The sequence below is a fragment of the Galleria mellonella genome, unplaced genomic scaffold (assembly GCF_026898425.1).
Source record: "Galleria mellonella isolate WM207_F2 unplaced genomic scaffold, CSIRO_AGI_GalMel_v1 utg56, whole genome shotgun sequence".
Taxonomy (NCBI): Eukaryota; Metazoa; Arthropoda; class Insecta; order Lepidoptera; family Pyralidae; genus Galleria; species Galleria mellonella.
In genome coordinates this window covers 1,539,881-1,560,184 of record NW_026442117.1, presented here as the reverse complement: position 1 = coordinate 1,560,184, position 20,304 = coordinate 1,539,881, and the positions used below count along the sequence as shown (strand labels likewise).

Here is a 20,304-nt window from a genome sequence, read left to right as displayed (position 1 = left end):
AGAATGGCAACTCATGAAGGTATTATGGGTGTCATAGTAATATTCTGTGATGTTTATGGTGCTCTCCATGGTACTGTTCATGTCTATAAGCAATGGTTTCATTTACCATCAAATGGGTTGTTGTTGGTTGGTTTGCTATTGTAAATTGCTTAAAAATATTCTTGTTAGTTAGCTAAATGTATCAACAACATAAGAAGATAGTTCAAATATATTTGATTTCAAATGAAACAAATATCTAAATAAACATATTATTTGAAAAATTGTTTCATTTTTAAAAAATTCTTTACTCCAAATCCCTATAAATCCTTTTATATAGAAAAAATATTTCATTAAGTTATTTAACTGTTTATACAGGTTTAGCAAAGCGAGCAGCTACTGCTGATCACCAGCTACAGCGCTGGAACCTTCTCCTGGACGTCCAGAGAAGTCTAGCAGCTTCCATCACGGCAGCATCCGATAGATTACGGCAACTGGATGCCAATCCCAGCACCAGACGTAAGGCGTTGGACACCAGGCATACTTTGCAGGTGAGATTACTGTTTTAGAATAGTTTTCAAGCATCGCTGATTTGAAACCTCTAAATAAAAAAAGAAAGACTTTTCAAACATTGGAGTAATTTTTTATTTATTCTTTATTTCTATCTCTCAATATAAAAAAAAAAAATATTACAAGGAAATGATCATTGTTAAAATCATTAAGAACTGAATACATTGAAATTGTCAATTTAAAATGTTTAATGTTAGAGCTAGAATTTAGACAATTTGCTTTTATTTTGGTGCAGGAACTACAAAATGAAGTATCAAGTTTGGAGGACACCAAAGATGAGCTACTTGAACATGCAGACTTTGTCGTCAACATCCTGAAGCCGCACTCCAAAGAACACGCCGGAGAAGTGGAGACGAATGTCAAAGACTTAGTGGAGTCTTATGAAAAGTAAGTAGCATGAATCTTTAAGCTCACAGGTAGGGTTGAGAGAATTCCCAAGTAGCTGCCACATATTTGGGGTAAGTATATAAAACTTTTCAAAATAGTATAACCGGTTTACAGAAGTATTTTGTTATGTCGAAGTTACGAGTAGTCAATCAATACATGTTAAGGGTTTGATCTGTCAATAAATTATTGTACAATGTAAAAATAGCAATAGTACTTCCAAGCCGTAGTATTTCAAGTGAATATAAAAATGGTTTTAGAAGTTGACCATTTCTACATGGTTTATCAAGATACTCGTAAGTTTTTAAATTAGGTCCTAAGGAATACAACTGTGTAAATCGTATCCAATTTGATGCAGTAATTTTTGAGTAATCTTGGAGTAAACATACATGCAGATAGGTAGACCTCCTTCATATTTTTTTTTCTAAAATATCTCAGATTTCTAGTATAGTCTAGTTAAAATTTTATTATATTAATAAGATGTAATAATGCCTATGTAAATATTCTTCTGCATACCCTATAATACTTTAAAATTATTGATAAAGCACTTGTAATTTTCAAGACGAATTCAAATCATAGTACCCAAAGTTTACTTCGGTCATGTATCAAAATAAACTATTATCCAAATACGAAACTTGTGTCATCGTAAACATAGCGAGATGTCGTAAAAACTTCAAACTCAATAGAATTTCATGCATTTATTTAAACTCGTGGAGCATTGTGAATTTTTTTCGTTGTGTCTGTCAATCGATCGAGGAAGCAACGAGCTAGAAATTCTGGCATGGTATCAACGCGCAGACAGGCACGTTCACAACCGAAATAAATTCCGCCTCACGCAACGCAACATTTTAACGAATCTTTTAATTACTAACACAACACAGTAGAGTTCAGTTTTGGGCGTCATTAGTGATATGTTTATCTAAAACAACTGGCGTCTAACATTCTGGGACTAACAGTTCTGATTTCATTTACTCAATCTTCACCATTGCAATATTCGTGCGATGTTTCGGTCATTTATTGTAAATTGCAATGAAAATTTATGATCTGATACTGTTTAGTACTTTCTATTCACATAAATTCATTATTTATATAGTTAAACTTTATAAAAAGAGCAACAGCTGAGTTTCTTGTGTTGTCCGTGATTTTAGGCTTAAATTGCGCTTTTTTTATTCAACTTAGAATGGCAAAAAAGCTGACGGCCCACCTGATGAAAAGTGATAACCGCCTATAGACATATGCAGTACCATGGACATAACAGAGCATACTGTTTCGCCCATGATACCCCCCATGCGTTGCCATTCGTGAGGATTCAGGTGTTATTCCTCTGTACCCAGTAAATTCACTTCCATATTCCAACCTTCAAACCTAAACACAGCCAAGCAAACACAATTGTTTCACGGTAGAAACACGAATGGGACAGAGGTGTCCAAGCAAACGACTTTTGTACAAAGTCTCCCTATGGTATTAAAATAGGCGTTAAGAATAGGCGGTAATAAAAAAATTACTATTAAAGAATGCTTAAATTTAAGTTTAGTTGAATAAAATATTTCTTTCTTTCGTTATTCGTTAGAATATATATATTTATATAGTTGGTTAATTCTTAGTAAAAAATGAAATAAAAATATTTAGTTCAAACATGACAGAATTGGTATTCACTAGTCACTCACGTACGCGTTGCTGGCCCTGAAGAGACCTTAATACGACCTTTTTAAAGAACCCTCTTTATTTAATTTCTAGGACAAACTTAGCCTTAATCTACAATCTGAGAGTTATGAAAATACATACTGTACATACGAAACTGTACTGTTTTATATTGTTTTTTTTTTTTTAATTAGATAGTTAATAAGAGATTAACTATCGCAGTAAATTTTAATCGCGTAATTGTTTCATTACGCTTTGTTTGTTTTATTGTGATATTGTTTTCTTTTGTATGAAAATTTTATGAAAATATTACAAAATGGTTTAACTTATGACAGAAGTTTAATATATCTAGTTATATATTGGTATCCATTGTTCTTTAGTGAATGGTAATGAAATGGTAATCCCGCCAGCGTATACCGTTAGCGCAGGCGAGAGATGATCTGATTTATAGTTAATTCATTTTGTATTTTAAGAAACTATGAATGTATTTAAAAAACATTAAATTCCCTGAACACTGTATACCTTGACCAATTTTATTGCCAATGCATAGTACAAGTAACGTCAATTTAAACTCTATAGCCTAAAATATACAACCGAATTTTCTGTGTGGGAAAAACTGCGAAGATTTGTTGCCTACACTCGCCAAAAATTTTCGGTAACATGTCAACGCATTTCGAGCCCTATTGTCTCGGTGTTATAGTACTTAATCAGTACGTCATCTGGTTTTGGACAAGTGAGCTCATAAACGGTCGTCCACATATGGAATGGTCAAGGGCGAACAACTCGAACGAGACGTTGCTACTAAAGTATTTAATGTTGTTAACAAAATGCAGACATGATGTTACCGACCTCTGTAATAATATATTGATACCTTCAATTGATTCCTTCATTGAATAAAAAATCTGGTAAACATAAAAATCTGGAAGAAAGAAAGAAACTTTATTTTACAGAAATATGCGACTACGACACAACTTACGGGGTTAAAAACTACACACAAAATATTTATATATAAATAAAGAATGTAAAATTAAAAAAGAAAAAAAAAACAATACGTATTTTTTTTAATGGATGATAATGAAATGGTACCCCGTCTGCGCTATCGTTATACTTAATATAATATATATAATTATAATAAAAAATCACATTGTAAGTCAAACAAAATTATATAAATTTAAGTGGACATCATTTCGTTTATATTATCATTATTTGGAGTAACATTTCTTTAATTTAATTCTATAATTATAAAAAAAAAATTGCCCACCGTTAAATTTATTATCCCCTTGGCCGAATTTTATTCCTAGCAAATATTCCTATGGACTGTAAGACTAAATTTATACGCTAGAAAGATTTTCGCGTTACAAAAATACTCAAGTTATTGAATCATCGGACGAATCGTCATCGACTTAAAATTCATAGAGATTTTTACATGACGATGATGTCATTACGGTAATGATTCGTTGACAAATGCTACTTATTTAATTAAGCATAAGATCTACATTAGAATGATTACGCGACATTTCTAATCTAGTTGAGTCTATGACATTGAAATTACGTAAGTGATGACGAAATTTTATTATTTTTAGTAAAATACAGCTATGTACGTAGTTAATTTTTAATTTTGAATTATTTTGACTTGTGCCTAGTCATAAAAATACGATAAATAGGTACAATAAAAATTAAAAAAACCTAAAAATGTAAGATATATCAAAACGCAATATGTAAAGAAAATTCTAAGTGTTATGGAACTAAATCCGTTTGTTCCACCCACACCAAGCAAGTTCTTTTAGTTCAAATATTTTAAATAAAATTTATTTATCATCTAAATAAAAGGTCATTGATGCGTTTTATTCTTTTTTAAAATAAGAATACTGAGATTGTTAGTTAGTACTTTTTTTTTATATTTGAAGTCGTTTTTTGCGGAACAAAATATTACAAACTTATTTCTTTCTAGCTTTACGTTATTTTTTTCGACATTTAATGTGAACAGTCTTTGATGTGGTTTTATTTGCGTATGACCTTGGTTGGCAAAAGACGGAATCCGTTTGTTAGGAAAAGCTAGATAGTCAATGTAAACTCGCGAACTTTGATATCGGTGACCTCAATAAACTAGATTCTTGTCTGACATTTCACTGGTTTACCTTACGTCGTAGAAAATTACTGCCTCAGGTATCGCGGGGAGGTCTTGTGTGTCTGTATTTGAGACTTTTTTCCTTAAACTGTCTATTTATCGTTGTTTCGTCTTTATAAATCCTTTTATTTACTATTCCGTTAAATAGTAATTCGTTAATATTAATTAAACATTTCTTGTAAAATAGATTTGACAAATTAAAAATTTAGAATCTCTCATACTAACTTGACATTGCGCCCTCCGTGTTAATATAACTGTCAAATTTTTAACCTTTTTTCGACTAAATAATATTAGATTTATTTTTATATATTTTGTTTGAATTACTGAGATATTTAATTAAATTTTTATCAATTTAGAATCTCTCATTATGAACTTGACGTCGCACTTCAGAAAGGCGAATATAAAGTAGTAATGACAAAATGTATTGTTACTCTAACACTATACGGAGTTTTTACACTAGAGGGAGACTTTGTACAAAAGTCGTTTGCTTGGGTACCTCTGTCCCATTCGTGTTTCAACCGTGAAGCAGTTGTGTTTGCGTGGCTGTGTTTCGGTTTGAAGGATAGAATATGGCAGTGAATTTACAGGGTACACAGGAATATAACGCATGGAGGGTATCATGGGCGAACAGTATACTCTGTTATTTCCATGGCGCTGCTCGTGTCTATAGGTGACGGTTACCACTTTCCATCAGATGGGCTGTCAGCTTATTTGCCATTCTAAGTTATATAAAAAAAACCTGATTTAAATATTGAATTAATGTATGACAATGTCACCATTGCATCACTGATATTTCTGTTAAAGGAAACTGAAATACAAACATACGTGTATTGTTGGCACTATCGCACATTGTGTTTGCATTAAGTACCTACTTTTTATGTTGTATTGTTCCCAATGATATAATGAATGATAGAAAAAGAGGCTCTCCATTTTTTTTTTCATTAATTTGTGGACCGATTTGAATGATTATTTTTATTGCTAACGTCTGTAATATTCGGCTGATTATAAAGTATAGTAGTACATTTCTCTATTTTTTCTTTATTGAATCTCGTAATATATATAAAAAAAGTATATAAGTATTTCATGAATTTACTCATTTAGAAATATAAAAATTAGCTTTCTGTTATCTGTTAGTAACTTAAAGACTTTATATTTTATAAGAGATTGTAATTAATGCGATTATTTACGTAAATTATGTTAATTTACCTGAGTTATATCGACGTTAACTTAAAGGCTTGATTCATTATCATGAAATTAGTGTATCATATTATATTTTTGGTACCGCTGATAAATTCAAAAATAGCTATAAAATAAGTAACAATAGAACAAAGAATTTTAACATATTTGGACATATAGAGATAAACATATAAATTTACTTTTTCAGTAGGTACATAGCTTGACTGCACCTAAGGAATTTCTCGAAGGACCTAGGCGCAGGTTCCTGGTCAATTATATACTAGATAGAATCAATCAAAAATCATGGGAAACATAACAAAACGTCGTAAATTACGTCATTAGTCATAGTAATGTACATCTTGTTAACGACGCAATAAGGCGTACATTCATACGGCGCATGTTCCAGACAATCGGCGAGGCGAGGGGACCTGTAATCGTTATTCAAACTAGCAGACTGCTGTTCAGGCGCGGAGTGCGCATGCTCGATTCTCTGTACTTTATAGGTCAGGGCCTCTCAGTCTGCAACGAAAGCCGGCGACAGAAATATACTAGAACATACGCAATTTTAGCCCCTGGAAATAGCATAATAGTTTAAAGTAAACTCTAAAATCAAGGAATGTTTATGCGGTTCGCTCGTGAAGAGGCCAAATGTGCTACATATGAGCGAGCTTATGGCTGCTCCCTTCCGCGAACTAAAAACAATGCTGGACGAACCGGTCCCGAAATAAGTGGACTCGACAAATAAGCAGTTCGGAAACAAATTTTCATGCTATAAAGAGATTGGATCGTGGCTGCGTCGCAAGCGGCGAAGATTCTTTTTTATAACCCCAACGAATTATGTGATTGTGCCTACACGATGACTCACGTATCTAGGCGTATTTCTGTGATGTAGGAAAGGAACGGGGAGTCTACGCGTCTCAGTAAGATTGTGTAAATGTTGTTGCCTCTTGGCAGTGCCACCTTGAATGTTTACTTCACCCACCGGCTGCGGCGCCGCGGCGCTCCGCCCGCCGGCCGACCACATGACACGACCATAATGACCGGATGTCATTCATTGCTAGTTTTTGTTGTTGCGTAACTATATAGGTAAATTAGCTTCCTTTTATAAAAAAAAATATATAAAAAATACTATTTTTGTGAATCTAGTGCATTTATAGACTATTAGCATACGGCAGTTTGAAGCTCCAAGGTCGTGTACATCACGTCACCCTCTCATAGAGCGGTCGGCGGTGCTTGTAAAACGTAAACACTGTGGCGAATGCACCGAAAAAACTCGCGCGCTCTGATGTCACCGTGCAAACATTAGAGCGTGGAATTTAAAATTAGATGCGTTGGGCGAATCTATCGGGTATGGTTCATTGAGCGACGGGCGGGCGACGCGAGCGGATCGCCGCAAGCGAACGAGCACGAACGACAAGGTATACCACGACCACTGGTGCATCAGCATCGACTATGGCGGTACCATAGCCGACACGATAGCTGAACAACAAAAAGCAACACGGCGGGCGCCGGCGCGACCTTGCACCGTCACGGGCGCCGCGTCACGCCGCGCCGTAGATTATTTTCGTCGCTTTTGGCAGCTCCACCTAACTTGTGTGCCTCCGAACTTCATACTCGCATACAACACGACGCGAATTGTACGTTTTAACGTTGCATTTCTTTTACAGATTGCGACAAACTATTGCGGCGAGGCTCGCGGAGATCGACAAAGTGGTGTCCGAATTCGACCGTGTGTCGGAGAGGATTGACGAACTCCGACAACTGATAGAAGTGTCTATTGCTAAAGTAAAGACTTTCTACGTATTTGGCGAGGACGAGACAGAAGGGGTACGTGCTCTCGCCAAGGAGGTCTCCGATTTAGTTGAGCGTACTAAGAACTTCACCGAGGAAAGCAGGAAGCGTTACGGCGGCTCGGCTCCAGCAGACGTCGCACAAGACTTATCCGCTTTAGAGCTGTCGTCAGAAGCGTTGACTGCGGCTATGGAGGAAAAAGAAAGGGAGTGGAAGCGAGCACGTACTGCTCGCTCTGAGTATGCTACTGACGTCGAAGATGTGCAAGCATGGATTCGTTCAGCAGAGTTGACTGCGAGAGATCGCACATTACCCCCTGAGTCATACAGAGAACGTCTGGTAGCTACCAGGTCAGAAGTGCCAAACATTGCAGACCGTGTTGAACGATTGACGCGCAACGCTCGCGCTATAGTTGAGGGCAGCCGCGATGCTGGAGAGCGACAGTTAGTTCAATCTACGGTGGCCGCTCTTTCTGAACAATTTGCAGCTGTATGCAGTGAATTGGAAGCTCGACAGGCAGCAGTCGAAGATGCCTGCGATGCTGTGTCTAGATTCCTCGCATTACTAGAGAAAGTATTACTTTGGGTGGAGACACAACGTGCTTTCCTAGCGCGGCCTCTCCCATTGGCCGACCTGCAGGAAACGCAACAAAAACAGACTGAATATGGGGTATGACATGACGTTACTTTGCAATGTTGTTTACTTTTAAAATATGTATTTTATGAAAATTTTAAATTATGTATTGTGTTTTAGAATGCGCTCAAGAGTTGTAAGCAGCAAGCTAAGAATCTTGCTGACATGGCCAAAGAAATTGAAACAATTGAACGCGTCACAAGTCCAGGGGATCTTCCTTCCAGACTCGAAGCGGCTGAAAATGCTACAGTTGATGTTGAGAAGAAATTGGCGAAAATTGTTAGTCATACATACTGTGTTTTCATTCACTGAATTTATTAATAGATTTTTAATCAACCATTTATTTAAATTTTCAGAATGGACTATTACAAGAGCTAGCAGAAGAGTGGGAGCGATGCGAGAAGAAATTGAAAGATGTTGGGCATTGGTTAGAAGCAACAGCTAAAGCTCTAGAAGCGCCTCAAAATGCAAAGAAGCCCCTCAGAGATCGTCTCGCTTTCAGAGAGAAACTCATAAATGATATTTCTACACAGAAAACTAAAATTTCATATGCAGTTGAAAAGCTTAACGTGAGTTAAGATCTGGTGTACAGGAAAATTTATATTACAAATACAATAAAACTAATCATTGTTATGTTTACTTTAATAGGTACACTTCGGTCCTGAAGGCGTGGCGGCGCAGTCCAGAGGACCAGAGGGCGTAGAAGCTGCTGCAAGAGAGCTGACAGCCTCGCTTGATGCGCTTGGCACACAGACCGGCGCTCAAGCACAGCAGTTGGCAGCAGCGCTCGCACAAGTGGAAGCATACTGTGCCGATGTGGCACGACTACGTGCTCAGTTGCTGGAAGCTGAACAGCAGCTTCGGCACGCTGCTCAGCCCAACTATAGCCCTCGCGATCCCGACAGGGCGCAGAGACAACAACAGGTAAGATTCTTTTTTACAAATGGACGTCATGGACAATATCGAGGAAGGATCGATATAATTCGAGATCCTCCCTCGATGTGTCTATCTATTTTGTCGTTAGTTACACGCACCGACACCATCCAAGTAGGTGGCTAGCGAATATTCTAGTTTTGTTTATCGCGATCTCAGGAGGCTCTCAGTTGGATGCCTTTATCACGGTGGCAGGCTCACCTGCGGGCGAGGTGGCGGGCACCGCTTGGCACGGCATCTTACTGTCCACGTCGCTCTCGAATCTATCGAGGACGATTGTAGGCCACTTAAGGCCACCTGTACATTACCACTGGCTATGCATTCATCTTTATTTATTATTTTTTCTTTTTTTATCTCCACCCTCACCCTCACCGCTACTAACTTGTCAACTGATATCCTCTGATAGGAATGTCGAGAAAGAGTAAAATCTCTTCAAAGCAAGATTCAGGCGCGAAACGAACGAATCAAACTTTTAGTGCAACGCGGAAGTCCTGACGCGGATCCACTCAGGGACACTTAGTCCCGCCGTGGTCGTTCACTTAGCTTTAAGTCAATTCTTTAGTCATCTATTCCTACTTTATTATACATTTTTAAATATTTAAAATATTAAACATACTCAATACATCGCAGCCACTGTCGTTTCTTTTCATAATCCTCAGCTTCATCGCCTACACGTGAACATAAAACGTTCGCTAGTAACACTATTGTAAATTATGTATGTCCATACTTGCGTATCAGGAGGTCACCCGGCGTATCGAAGAGCTGACTCGGTCAATCTACGCGTTGGACCCCTACTACGTGATGCCGCCGACACCGACCGAGGCTGCGGACGAGTCCGTGGCCACTCTGTCAATGCTCGTGTCGACAGCGGACCACGCGCGTGCCAACCGGCGCGCGCGCTCCCCTGAGCGCCGTGACCGAAGGAAACCGGCACACGCACAGCTTACGCAACTCGCGACCCTCGAAGTCCCAGAAAAAGCACCTAGAGCACGCAGTCCTGCCTGGGTTCTTGGAGGAATTACCTATGCTGAGATAGTTAAGGGATATGGCTCAAGATCGAGCTCAATTGGATCTAGACAACCCAGTGCACAAAGACCAACTAGCGTACAGAAAGGGCAATATGAATCATATGGTCGGCCAGAACGGAGAAGCCCATCAATCGACGAAAATGTGTATCGCAGTGAAAATATTAGTGTGCTCGTGCAACCATGTGTACAGTGTGACCCGTCCGATAATAGGGTATATGAACCCAGTAAAGGGTATAGTGAGTCTCGTATGTATGAAAACGTTAGTGAAAGTGGACCATTTAGGGACAATGTTAATATTTATTACGACGAATTCGTGCCTCAAACTATAACCCACGATATTAATGAATATATTCCGAAATATCAAGAACCTCCTCAGGTAGAGGTAAAATCGACAAGTACTTCAGAAACATACGTCCCTATACAGCAAAATATATCTGATCAAACTGTATTGGTACATCCAGCGACGGAACTAGGGCATCTTGAAAAGGAGGAAAGGTCTCTCACTCCTACTACACAATTTCGGCCACAAGATTTATCGTATGCCGAAATTTTAGCCCTTGGTTTACGTAAACAACCAAAAACACAAAGTATAACCACATTACCAAAACCACAGGTAGCACAAGTAGAGTTAGTTAAGGAAATAGTAGTTGAGTGCGTTGAAAAAGAACCATCTGTCATTCAACCTGAGCCAAAAGTCGAACGTATTGAACAATCAAGATCGAAACAACAAAGACCATCACAACGTAGTCGTTCTAGAGATATGCCAAGGCAAAGACGTGCATCTGAAAAACGTCCAACAAAAGCTCATGACGTACAAATTATGAAGAAGAAAAAAACTACAAAACGCGTTATTGAAGTTCAAGAATTTGAAGATGCTCCAGAAAATGTGCAAACTATAGAATCTGCTGCAATTGAAATACCGCCTGCTTTGTCACGTAATGAAACAAATATTACTGAGACAGGAACTAAGGAAAACACGAAAAAAATTCAACACAGTCCTACAATAGTGGAGACTGTTACAGAAACTTTTGCAACAGCACCTATAACAGGAACTGTCGATGATAATGAACCAAAGAAACCTAAAAAGAAACATAAACATAAGAAATTAAAAACATCTGAGGACGAAATATTGAAAGCACTTAAAGAAATTGAAGAATCAGATAAACAAAAGAAAAAGAAGTCAAAAGAGTCCAGTGTCAAAGAAAGTACTTCTAAGTCTGTAATAACAGAACCATCTCACTCTGAAGCCAGACCTATAACAGAAGATTTAGAAAAACTTTTGCCGATAACCGATACTGAAGGATTAACAAAATCTAAAAAGAAAAAAGAAAACAAAGAATACGACACAAAAGATATAATAACTGATTTTGTAACTACAGAAGCACAACACAATGCATCAGAAGTAAAACAAAGGAAAAAGAAAGGCCATAAAGATAAAACAGAAAAAAGTAACACTGCAGATACTGTTATTACAGAATTAGCTAACAAATCTTCTACAATAATGGAATCTGAAGACCTAACAGTAAAAAATAAAATCAATGAATATAAAGATGAACTAATGACAAATCAAGACACTAAAAGAGAAAAAACAAAGGAAGAGGAAATACAGGAAACTCTTAAAGAAATATCTGTAAGCTTACCTGAACAAATTGCATCAGAAAATATTCTTTCTGAAGATATACGTACTATTCAGGATACATGTACTAAATATATTGACTCCGCAATCACTTCTGCTATTACGAAACAAAATTTAGAATATCACGACTCACCGTACAAACGTCAAACAAATTATACAATTACGTCTGATAATGATAAAGATAACGATGCTAAATCGAAAAGTTTAAATGACCCATATTCAGAAGATGCAATTGGAAAAATCAAACATAAGAAAAAGAAATCTCAAAAAGATAAACAAAAGAATGTAAAAATTGATGAGGCTGAAACCAAAGCCATAATTAAGGAATCTGATAATACTGAAGACGAATTAAGAGTGCCCCAGCCACTTGATTCGAAGGAGTTAGAAATACAAGAAACCGATGTCGAAGTTAGTAATATAATACCAAAACAAAAGAAAAAGAAGAAAAATAAAAGAAATGAAAAGGTTTCAGAAAATACATTATTAGAAATAACGGAAGCTGAAACTTTACCAGGTGATGCCAGTTTAATTGAATCGATTGCTGACGAAATTCCTAATATTACAGAACAAGTAAAAATTGATCAACCTTCTAAAAATAAACAAGAACAGTCTATAGAACAAAATCTTTTATATTCTGAAGAAAAAACACTTAAACATTCTGTTTCTGAAGATACATCTTTAAGCGAGCAAAGTGTCACTGTTAAAGATGAGAATCGTCTTGAGGAAATCAAATCTCAAAAGAAAAAATCTAAATCTAAGAAATCTAAGATAATAGACAATGATATAGAAAAGGCACTGAAAGAAATTGAATTAGCTGAAGCGTCAAAGAAAAAAATAAAAGACAAACCTATCAAACTTAAAGAAAATAAATCAAAGGTTATTAAAGAGGAAAATCTATCAACGGATTTTGAACAAAAAACAGAGCTAAGAACTATGTCACTAGATAAAGAAACTGTGCATGATGAAATTAGAAACACAGAAATAATTCCGGAAAATATTATTACATTGGATTGGAATACTTTAATGGCAGAAGAGGAAGGTTTTCCAGATCCTACATTTGAACCAATTTTGAATCAACCTGACACAAAAATATATGCGGATACTACACCTGGACAAGTAGCCAGTGAAGTAACAATACTGCAGGAAACTAATGAATTTTTGTTAGGAGAAAAAACAAGTATTGAAAAAGAGAAATACACATACTCTTCAGATGCACTGGGCGAAGAGATTAAAGATAAAGAAAAAATAAATACAAGTATTGCTTCAGTGCAAAATGAAGAAATTTTTGAGAATGATCCTAAAATTTCTGAATCATTTACTCTCAAAGACGAGTTAATACAACAAGATGTATCTTCTAGTAGTCATAGTTCCACTAATGAACAAAACAATAATGATAAATTTTTCTCTACAGAATCACTAAAAGAAGGGTCCATAAATATTGTGGAGCAAGTTACTAGGTATGAGCCCTTAGAAAAAGATATAGAAACGCGTACTATATACTTGATAACACACGAAGAAAAGAAATTACCTCCTATAAGAACTCTTAAAGTATTTAGCAGCAAAAATAATTCATTAGAAGAAGCTTCTAATGAAGACAGTATACTTGTTGATGAAGAAACCGGCGATAACAAAATCACTGATGAAAAGTCTTCCAGTAGTTTAAAAGATGTAGATAAAGTGGTTGATGTTGCATCAACTGCAGAAATAGATATAGTGGAAAGTGCCACTGAAAAAGAACATTATTTAATAGATGATCATTTAAGACAAGATAATTTATTGTCAATGTGTATTAATGAAAATAATGATAAGAAACCCGATATATTCACTGAATGCAATGTAAGGAAAAGTAAGAAGAGTTTCCCAGAAGAGTTGTTAACGTACGAAAGCGTAGACTTAAGTGAGACGCAAACTAGGTTAGAAGCATCTGCAGCAGATATTACTGGGGAAATTGAACATAATATATCCATCAATAAACCCCAATCATTGCAATCTAGTTCTAGTGTAGAACATCTCACTGAATCAGAGGAGAGATTAAATTTCAAAGAACAAATACCGGAGACAAACATTTCTTATAGTGAAAATTGTCTATCTAATGAATATACTACTGATCATCTTCAACCGCCTGAATCATTAATAACTTCTTCTGCAAACAATTTAGACATAAATATTGAAAATAATTCAGACGATATACTGGAACAAGCCATTTTTGGTTCCGTTCAAGACCGAAGTAAAGTTATTGATGATAAGAAGGAAAAACTTTACAATATACCATACAAAGAACTGTCAGAAGAAATTAAAACATATTCAATTAATTTAGATACGTATGAAACAGATTATCAATATTACTTACTAACTAAACAACTTAAGGAAAATGAGGATAATTTGAAAGCAAATATAACAACAGAAGAAACGACTTCTCCTGAAATTGTGACAGGTTCTGTCATTGAAGAAATACATTCACAGGAAAACCAAAATATTGTACATGGTGAATTAAAACAACACGAAATTAAACACATCGCTCAAAATGAAACAACGAAAAGTAATATTATTTTTGAAGACAGTATACTTAAATTCAACTATCAGGTATTACGCGATGCTGAATATACACTTGCTGACTTAACATCTCAAGATCTTTCAGGAAGTTCTATAGAAAATGAAAATAATATTATAGAAAAGAACGATTGCTTATTAGATATTTCTAAAAATGAACATAATGAAAAGTGTATTGAATATATTGAGTCAAGTATTAACAGCCTTCAGATACATTCTGAAGAAATTGTCCCAATACCTAGTAAGATAACAAACGAAGTATCTACGGGTATAATTCTTGGAGGCAGAGAAAATGTAGTTGTAAATAATAATGAATTAAGTAATTATAATATTTCATTCCAAGAGATACCACGTTTTAATTATTATGAACTAAATGATGCTGAAAAAATATTTGGTTGTAAAATGACTGAAATTACCTACAAAAAGGATGAACTTGAAAATGAAATATTCCCAGAACAAAATAAAATAATGGTACCAATACAAAATAATCAAGAAATTTATGAATCTCATACCTCTGCTAATTTTGATTTGCCTATTGATAAGATGAATGAAAGTCAACAGCAAGAAACTTTATTAGAAATATCTTACCAAAGTCAAATTTTAAAACAAGACCCTATAATGTTGCCTGAAACTTTTAATGCTGATCAGAACAGCGAAGAATCATCACCTACTGAACATCATAAACATGGAAGTATATGCGAAAGCAATGTTGTGAATAAAATTGGTAATAAAGAGCCCATATTTATTGCAGTAGACAACAATACCGAAACAAATCCAATTCAACAAAAAGTATTTGAAATACCACAATTTACTTATCATGAAATCAGTGATGCTGAAAATTTACTTGCAGTAACCCGCGAATACTCTAATGATTTACAGAGTGATAATGTACAAGAATCTATTATTAATACAACTCCTCTTGTCGACGAAAATACAAAATCAAATTCTAAATTGACATCTAGCGAAGCTCAAAAAGACCAACCAGACAAAGACATATTTTCAGATACTAAATCAACTGTGGGAGTATATGAAATTCCACATCAAAACTATTGTGAAATTAATGACGCTGAAACAAAATTAGCTTTATTAGCAACTACCAAAGTTATTGAAGAAACAGTTCAAAAACAAGAACTTCAAACTCCGACTGAACAAAAACAAGAAAGTATGCCCATAGAAATTACTGGAACTTTAAAGAATGATGCGTCTTCTGTATTTAAGGCTACAGATAATATGTTACAGTCAGTCATAAATAAAAGTAATCTTGTATCAGATATAAATGATTTAATGACTGATGAGTGTAAAACATCATTTATAAATGAATTGAAAAATATTACTCAAACAGAAGATCCAAATATTTCTAGAGATGTGACTTTATTATCTGAAGATAAACTTGATACAGTTTCTCAAAATTTCGATACTAATATAATGCCAACAACAACATCACCTTCGTTACAAATATCTCCCTCGCTTGAAATATCAGAACAAGAAGATAAATCGTATAAATACATTCATTCTTTCGAAATCGATGATTTTGCTGATACACTTGTGCCTGTGGTATTTGGTAAAGAAGATACAGAAAACTTTGATGGAAAAGACCAAAAAATATGTTCTCTTCCTATGCCTGAATCTTCAGGACTTTTATTAGAAGTATCAACTAAAGATAGGAGTGAGGCTGATGTATTTCCTGTACAGTCTGTAGTTAGTGTTGAAGAGTCTCAATTAAAGCCTAAGTCTACTTCTCCTAATGAAGTACAAAGTGAAATAATAGATTCTTCCTTAACTGATAAAAAAATTACCGAAGAATCGATAGAAAAAGACTTGCAATCAGAAACTAATGTTTCGCTTAATTATTCTTTAGAGACAACTAGTGTAGAGCCAAGTTTGGTACCTCTAGATATAACTCCAGATGATGTAAATATTAATAAAGAAACAAATCAAAGACCCGAAAAGTCTCCAATACACAGTTTGCACGATCTCCTTCCCGAAATAGATTCCATTCCCGAATTTAAGCCTTCCTATTCGAACACCGTAATTTATTCTAATTTATCGGCTGATGCACCAGAATTTACTCCTTCTTATATGTATCAACCTGCAAGTAAACCTGATCAGATTGAAGGAGATGTTATACAAAAACAAGAGCTAAACATATCTGAAGAAAATATTGAAGATCTAAATGTACCAACAAATCTGGACACAAATATTGAGGTCAAACCTCCTAAATCTTCCGAATTATTATCAGATAATAAAAATGAACAGTATCCGGATTCAATGAAAATATCAGTGAATGAATCAATATCAAAATCAAATATATTATCAGAAGAAATTATTTGTGAAGAAGAAACAGATACAAAGTTAAAACGTAACAAGAAAAAGAAAAAAGATAAAAAAATACCTGAAACTCTTGGTATAGGTACATCAGAATTTCCAACTTCGTCATTTGATTCAGAAGAAAATACGGAACCAGCCAACGTTTGGATGAAAATTTCAGAAGAAGGTAAATCTTACGCGGAAGTTGTCGCTGAAGGGAAGTTATTATTACCTACAGTTACACAAAAAGACAAAGACGTTTCACAAGAACCTAATGAAATGCTGAAATACACTGAAGAGGAAAGACAGCCTCTGGACTATGAGTTAGAAGTAGAAAGAACTATAACAGATAGTATCCAAGATGATAATAATTTAGATTCATGGGCAAAAATAGTAGCAGTTAATCGTCCATCTCCTGAAAGAACTCAGAAACAAATAGAAAAACACGATGTCACTGTGCATACTTCTAAACAAACGCCCATGATCTTAGTAGATGAATCTGAATGTGGAGCCCTTAAAGTAGAAAAAGAAATTGATGCTGAAGGATTTATCACTGTTGACAGACACAGAAGATCTAGATCTCGATCTAGAGATAACAGATCACAGTCATCGTCGGTTATATCCGAAATAAAAGAATTAAGGGACAAATCTGAAAACAGGTTCGATGCTCTTACAAGTACTCTTAAACCAGATGATATTGAGTCAGCTCAAAGCAATTTATCGGAAGATGAAAAACCGATAAGGAAAGAAAAAGGTAGGAAACATCGTTCTTCTAAATCTGTGGAAAAAGATATTAAGAATATAGAAATTACACAAACTATATCTGAGGAGGAGAGACATATTTCCAAAAAAGATAAAAAGAAGCGACCTTCTAAATCTAAAGCAATAATTACAAAGACTCAGGAAGAAAATCCGGATTTAACTGAGAACATTGAAATTCCTGGGATAAATAAAATTGAAAATGAAAATATTGAAAATATACCTAAGCTTCCGATTGAAATAAAGGACGATTTAAAGGATAGTAAAAAGAAGAATAAAAAGAAGAAAAAACATAATAAACACGAAATTGAATTACCTGATTCTACTGATGCCACTATTGAACTTGCTAGTGACTCTCATGTTGAAATTCCTAAAGCTTCATCACCCATTCAGTTAACTGAAACTTCTAGTATTACCAATGCTGTAGTAATCGAAGATAAGAAAATTGAACAAATTGACAGCTTCCATTTTGAAGTATCTGAGGCATTGTCGCCTATTAATTTAACTAGAACTGCTTCTAGTAATATTATTGATACTTCAGTAATAGAAGATAATAAAATTGATGATTCTATTAAAACAACAGATACTTTGCCTTCTTCTCAAGTTATTACTGTAGAGCCAGTAACTCTCTCAAATCCTGAAAATGAAATTACTGAAGATACTAAGTTGATTAAGACTTCTTCTTCGACGCCTGAATCTTTACAGACCCCAGTAAAAGATAGGGTTTATTCAGATGCACAGTACTGGAAAGTTGATCCTAGTGGTTTAGACGACTTAACTAACTTATCTGAAGTATTAACGGTAGAAAAAATTGAGACTATTTCAGAACCTCCTCAGTTGATGGAATTAGATTCAAGTTCTAAAATAAATAAAGAATTTGAAGTTAAACCAATGCCTGCGATGGAAATTCTGAAAATGGATACAACAAAAGTTAAAAGAGATGTAATTCAAGAACAAAAAATAACAGAAGAACAGTCACTTGAAAACAAAATGGCTGATTTACAAAGAGAAATAGAAGAAATGCTCCTCCCCGAAAATGATTCTTCGTTAATTAGTGATGAAATACTTACAAATCTCAACGTTATTGAAACTTCTTCAGAAAACCAAATCGATAACAAAACTGATTGTATTACTACAGTATTAACTACTACCGAACCCGAAATAGACACATCTGTTAGTCTCAAAGAACAAAGTAAATTATCTGTTTCAAATGATAATTTGTCAGATAAACACATTAGTGAACGTATAGTAGATATACTGCTAGCAGATTCTGCATTTGAAACGTCTATTTCGTTACCTACGAAACCCGAAAATGTAAGAATCCTGACGATTAAAGATGACGACGTGACCCCAGTAGAATCGAAAGAAGAAAAAATAGACACTGAGCATGTGGTTCAAATAACACCAGATACTTTGGAAGAGAAATCTGCGGAATCTTCTATTTCAACTGATAATATTTTGTCTGCAAGTAATGTAGCATATCTTAAACAAGAAAAGTATTGGACACAAAAATACGCTATAGATGACGCGGAACGTTTATTATATGAACAAAAATCTGAAAATAATCTTGTTTCTGCACCACAACAAAAAATCATTACTAAAACCGAAACAGAAACTCTTAACCCTGATCCCAGTTTAAAGGAAAATCTCAAAAAAGAAACTACATTTTGGCATGACAAATATTTGTATCATGATGCGGAATTGCGGTATTTCCTTCTAATGGCTAACAAAACAAAAACTCCAACTACTAAGGACCTAGTTGAAATTATTGACCGTAGTGATAAAGACAAAGACCCGGACAGCGGTTCAGGTCATACTTCCGAATCTGAAGAACCAAAAGATTCTCGTGAATCGCCTTTCGATTCTAATTACATATCCATGGACTTGCCTGGTGGTATATGTAGTTGGAAAGACCAAAGTTCTTATTTAAGCTTAGAAACACCGACTGAATCGTTGACGGGTCTTATTAGCGAGGATACTCCAAGAATAGGGACGGACATTCTAGAGGATATACTAACAACCTCAACCCCAGAACCAGTTGCCCCAATCCCACCTCCACAGGGACCGGCGGAAGGAGAAACACAGCACCGGACAGCCAAGGTGACTGATCTCCAGTCGTATTGTACAATTTTATATTTTTACTTTTATGTTTGGCATGATATTATTACTAAATTCTTAATTTCACTGATTACAAAGCTATGTATCGTAAAGTGTCGTACAGCAACGCCAAAAGAGCCGTTCGTCTTGTAGTGCCAATTATTGGCATTCGCTGTATTTTTCATGGTAGTAAACGCATTTGAAGTTTAGTATCTTTAATGATTCGATGTTGTGTGTTCTAACTAATCTAGTCTGTTCTAGTCACATCACTTATTATCATATGATTCTATTAAAATTTTATTAGTTGTCTCAGGATTTTTTTACGATGATCTAATGATGTAAACTAATAAATAAAATACACATAATGACCTTGTTTTATTTAAAGGAAAGTATTTTAGTTTCTTTTAAGACAGCTTATCCCCGGTGATATAAAAACACAATGACAATATTGAGCTACTACGAGACGATCGACAAAGTGCTTTATAATTAGTATTTTTAGATATTTTGGGATAAAATTTAATGAAATCCCGTCCAATCGCGAGGGAACTGAGTTCTCAGAGACTGCTACATTTGAAATATCTATTTGTTCAGGTCAGTCTTGTTTTTAATTCTATAGTGGATTTTGTAGATAGTATATTTAGCAATATGAGAAGAAGGTGAATACATATTATAATTGGCATTAATTTGAAATCTCA

At 35.1% G+C, this 20,304-nt stretch overlaps 1 protein-coding gene across 7 annotated transcripts in view; it reads left to right on the top strand.

Moving 5' to 3' along the window:
• The window catches only part of LOC113512474 (muscle-specific protein 300 kDa), a 232,148-nt gene that overhangs the window by 159,702 nt on the left and 52,142 nt on the right, over positions 1–20,304 (top strand). For 6 of the 7 annotated variants that reach the window (XM_052899082.1, XM_052899079.1, XM_052899081.1 and 3 more), the window contains 7 exons: positions 355–527; positions 782–933; positions 7,543–8,335; positions 8,420–8,578; positions 8,656–8,868; positions 8,948–9,223; positions 9,971–19,612. In XM_052899082.1, the coding sequence (XP_052755042.1) occupies positions 355–527; positions 782–933; positions 7,543–8,335; positions 8,420–8,578; positions 8,656–8,868; positions 8,948–9,223; positions 9,971–19,612 (11,408 nt within the window). The remainder of the gene's footprint in view (positions 1–354; positions 528–781; positions 934–7,542; positions 8,336–8,419; positions 8,579–8,655; positions 8,869–8,947; positions 9,224–9,970; positions 19,613–20,304) is intronic. The other variant, XM_052899083.1, reaches the window with a different exon arrangement.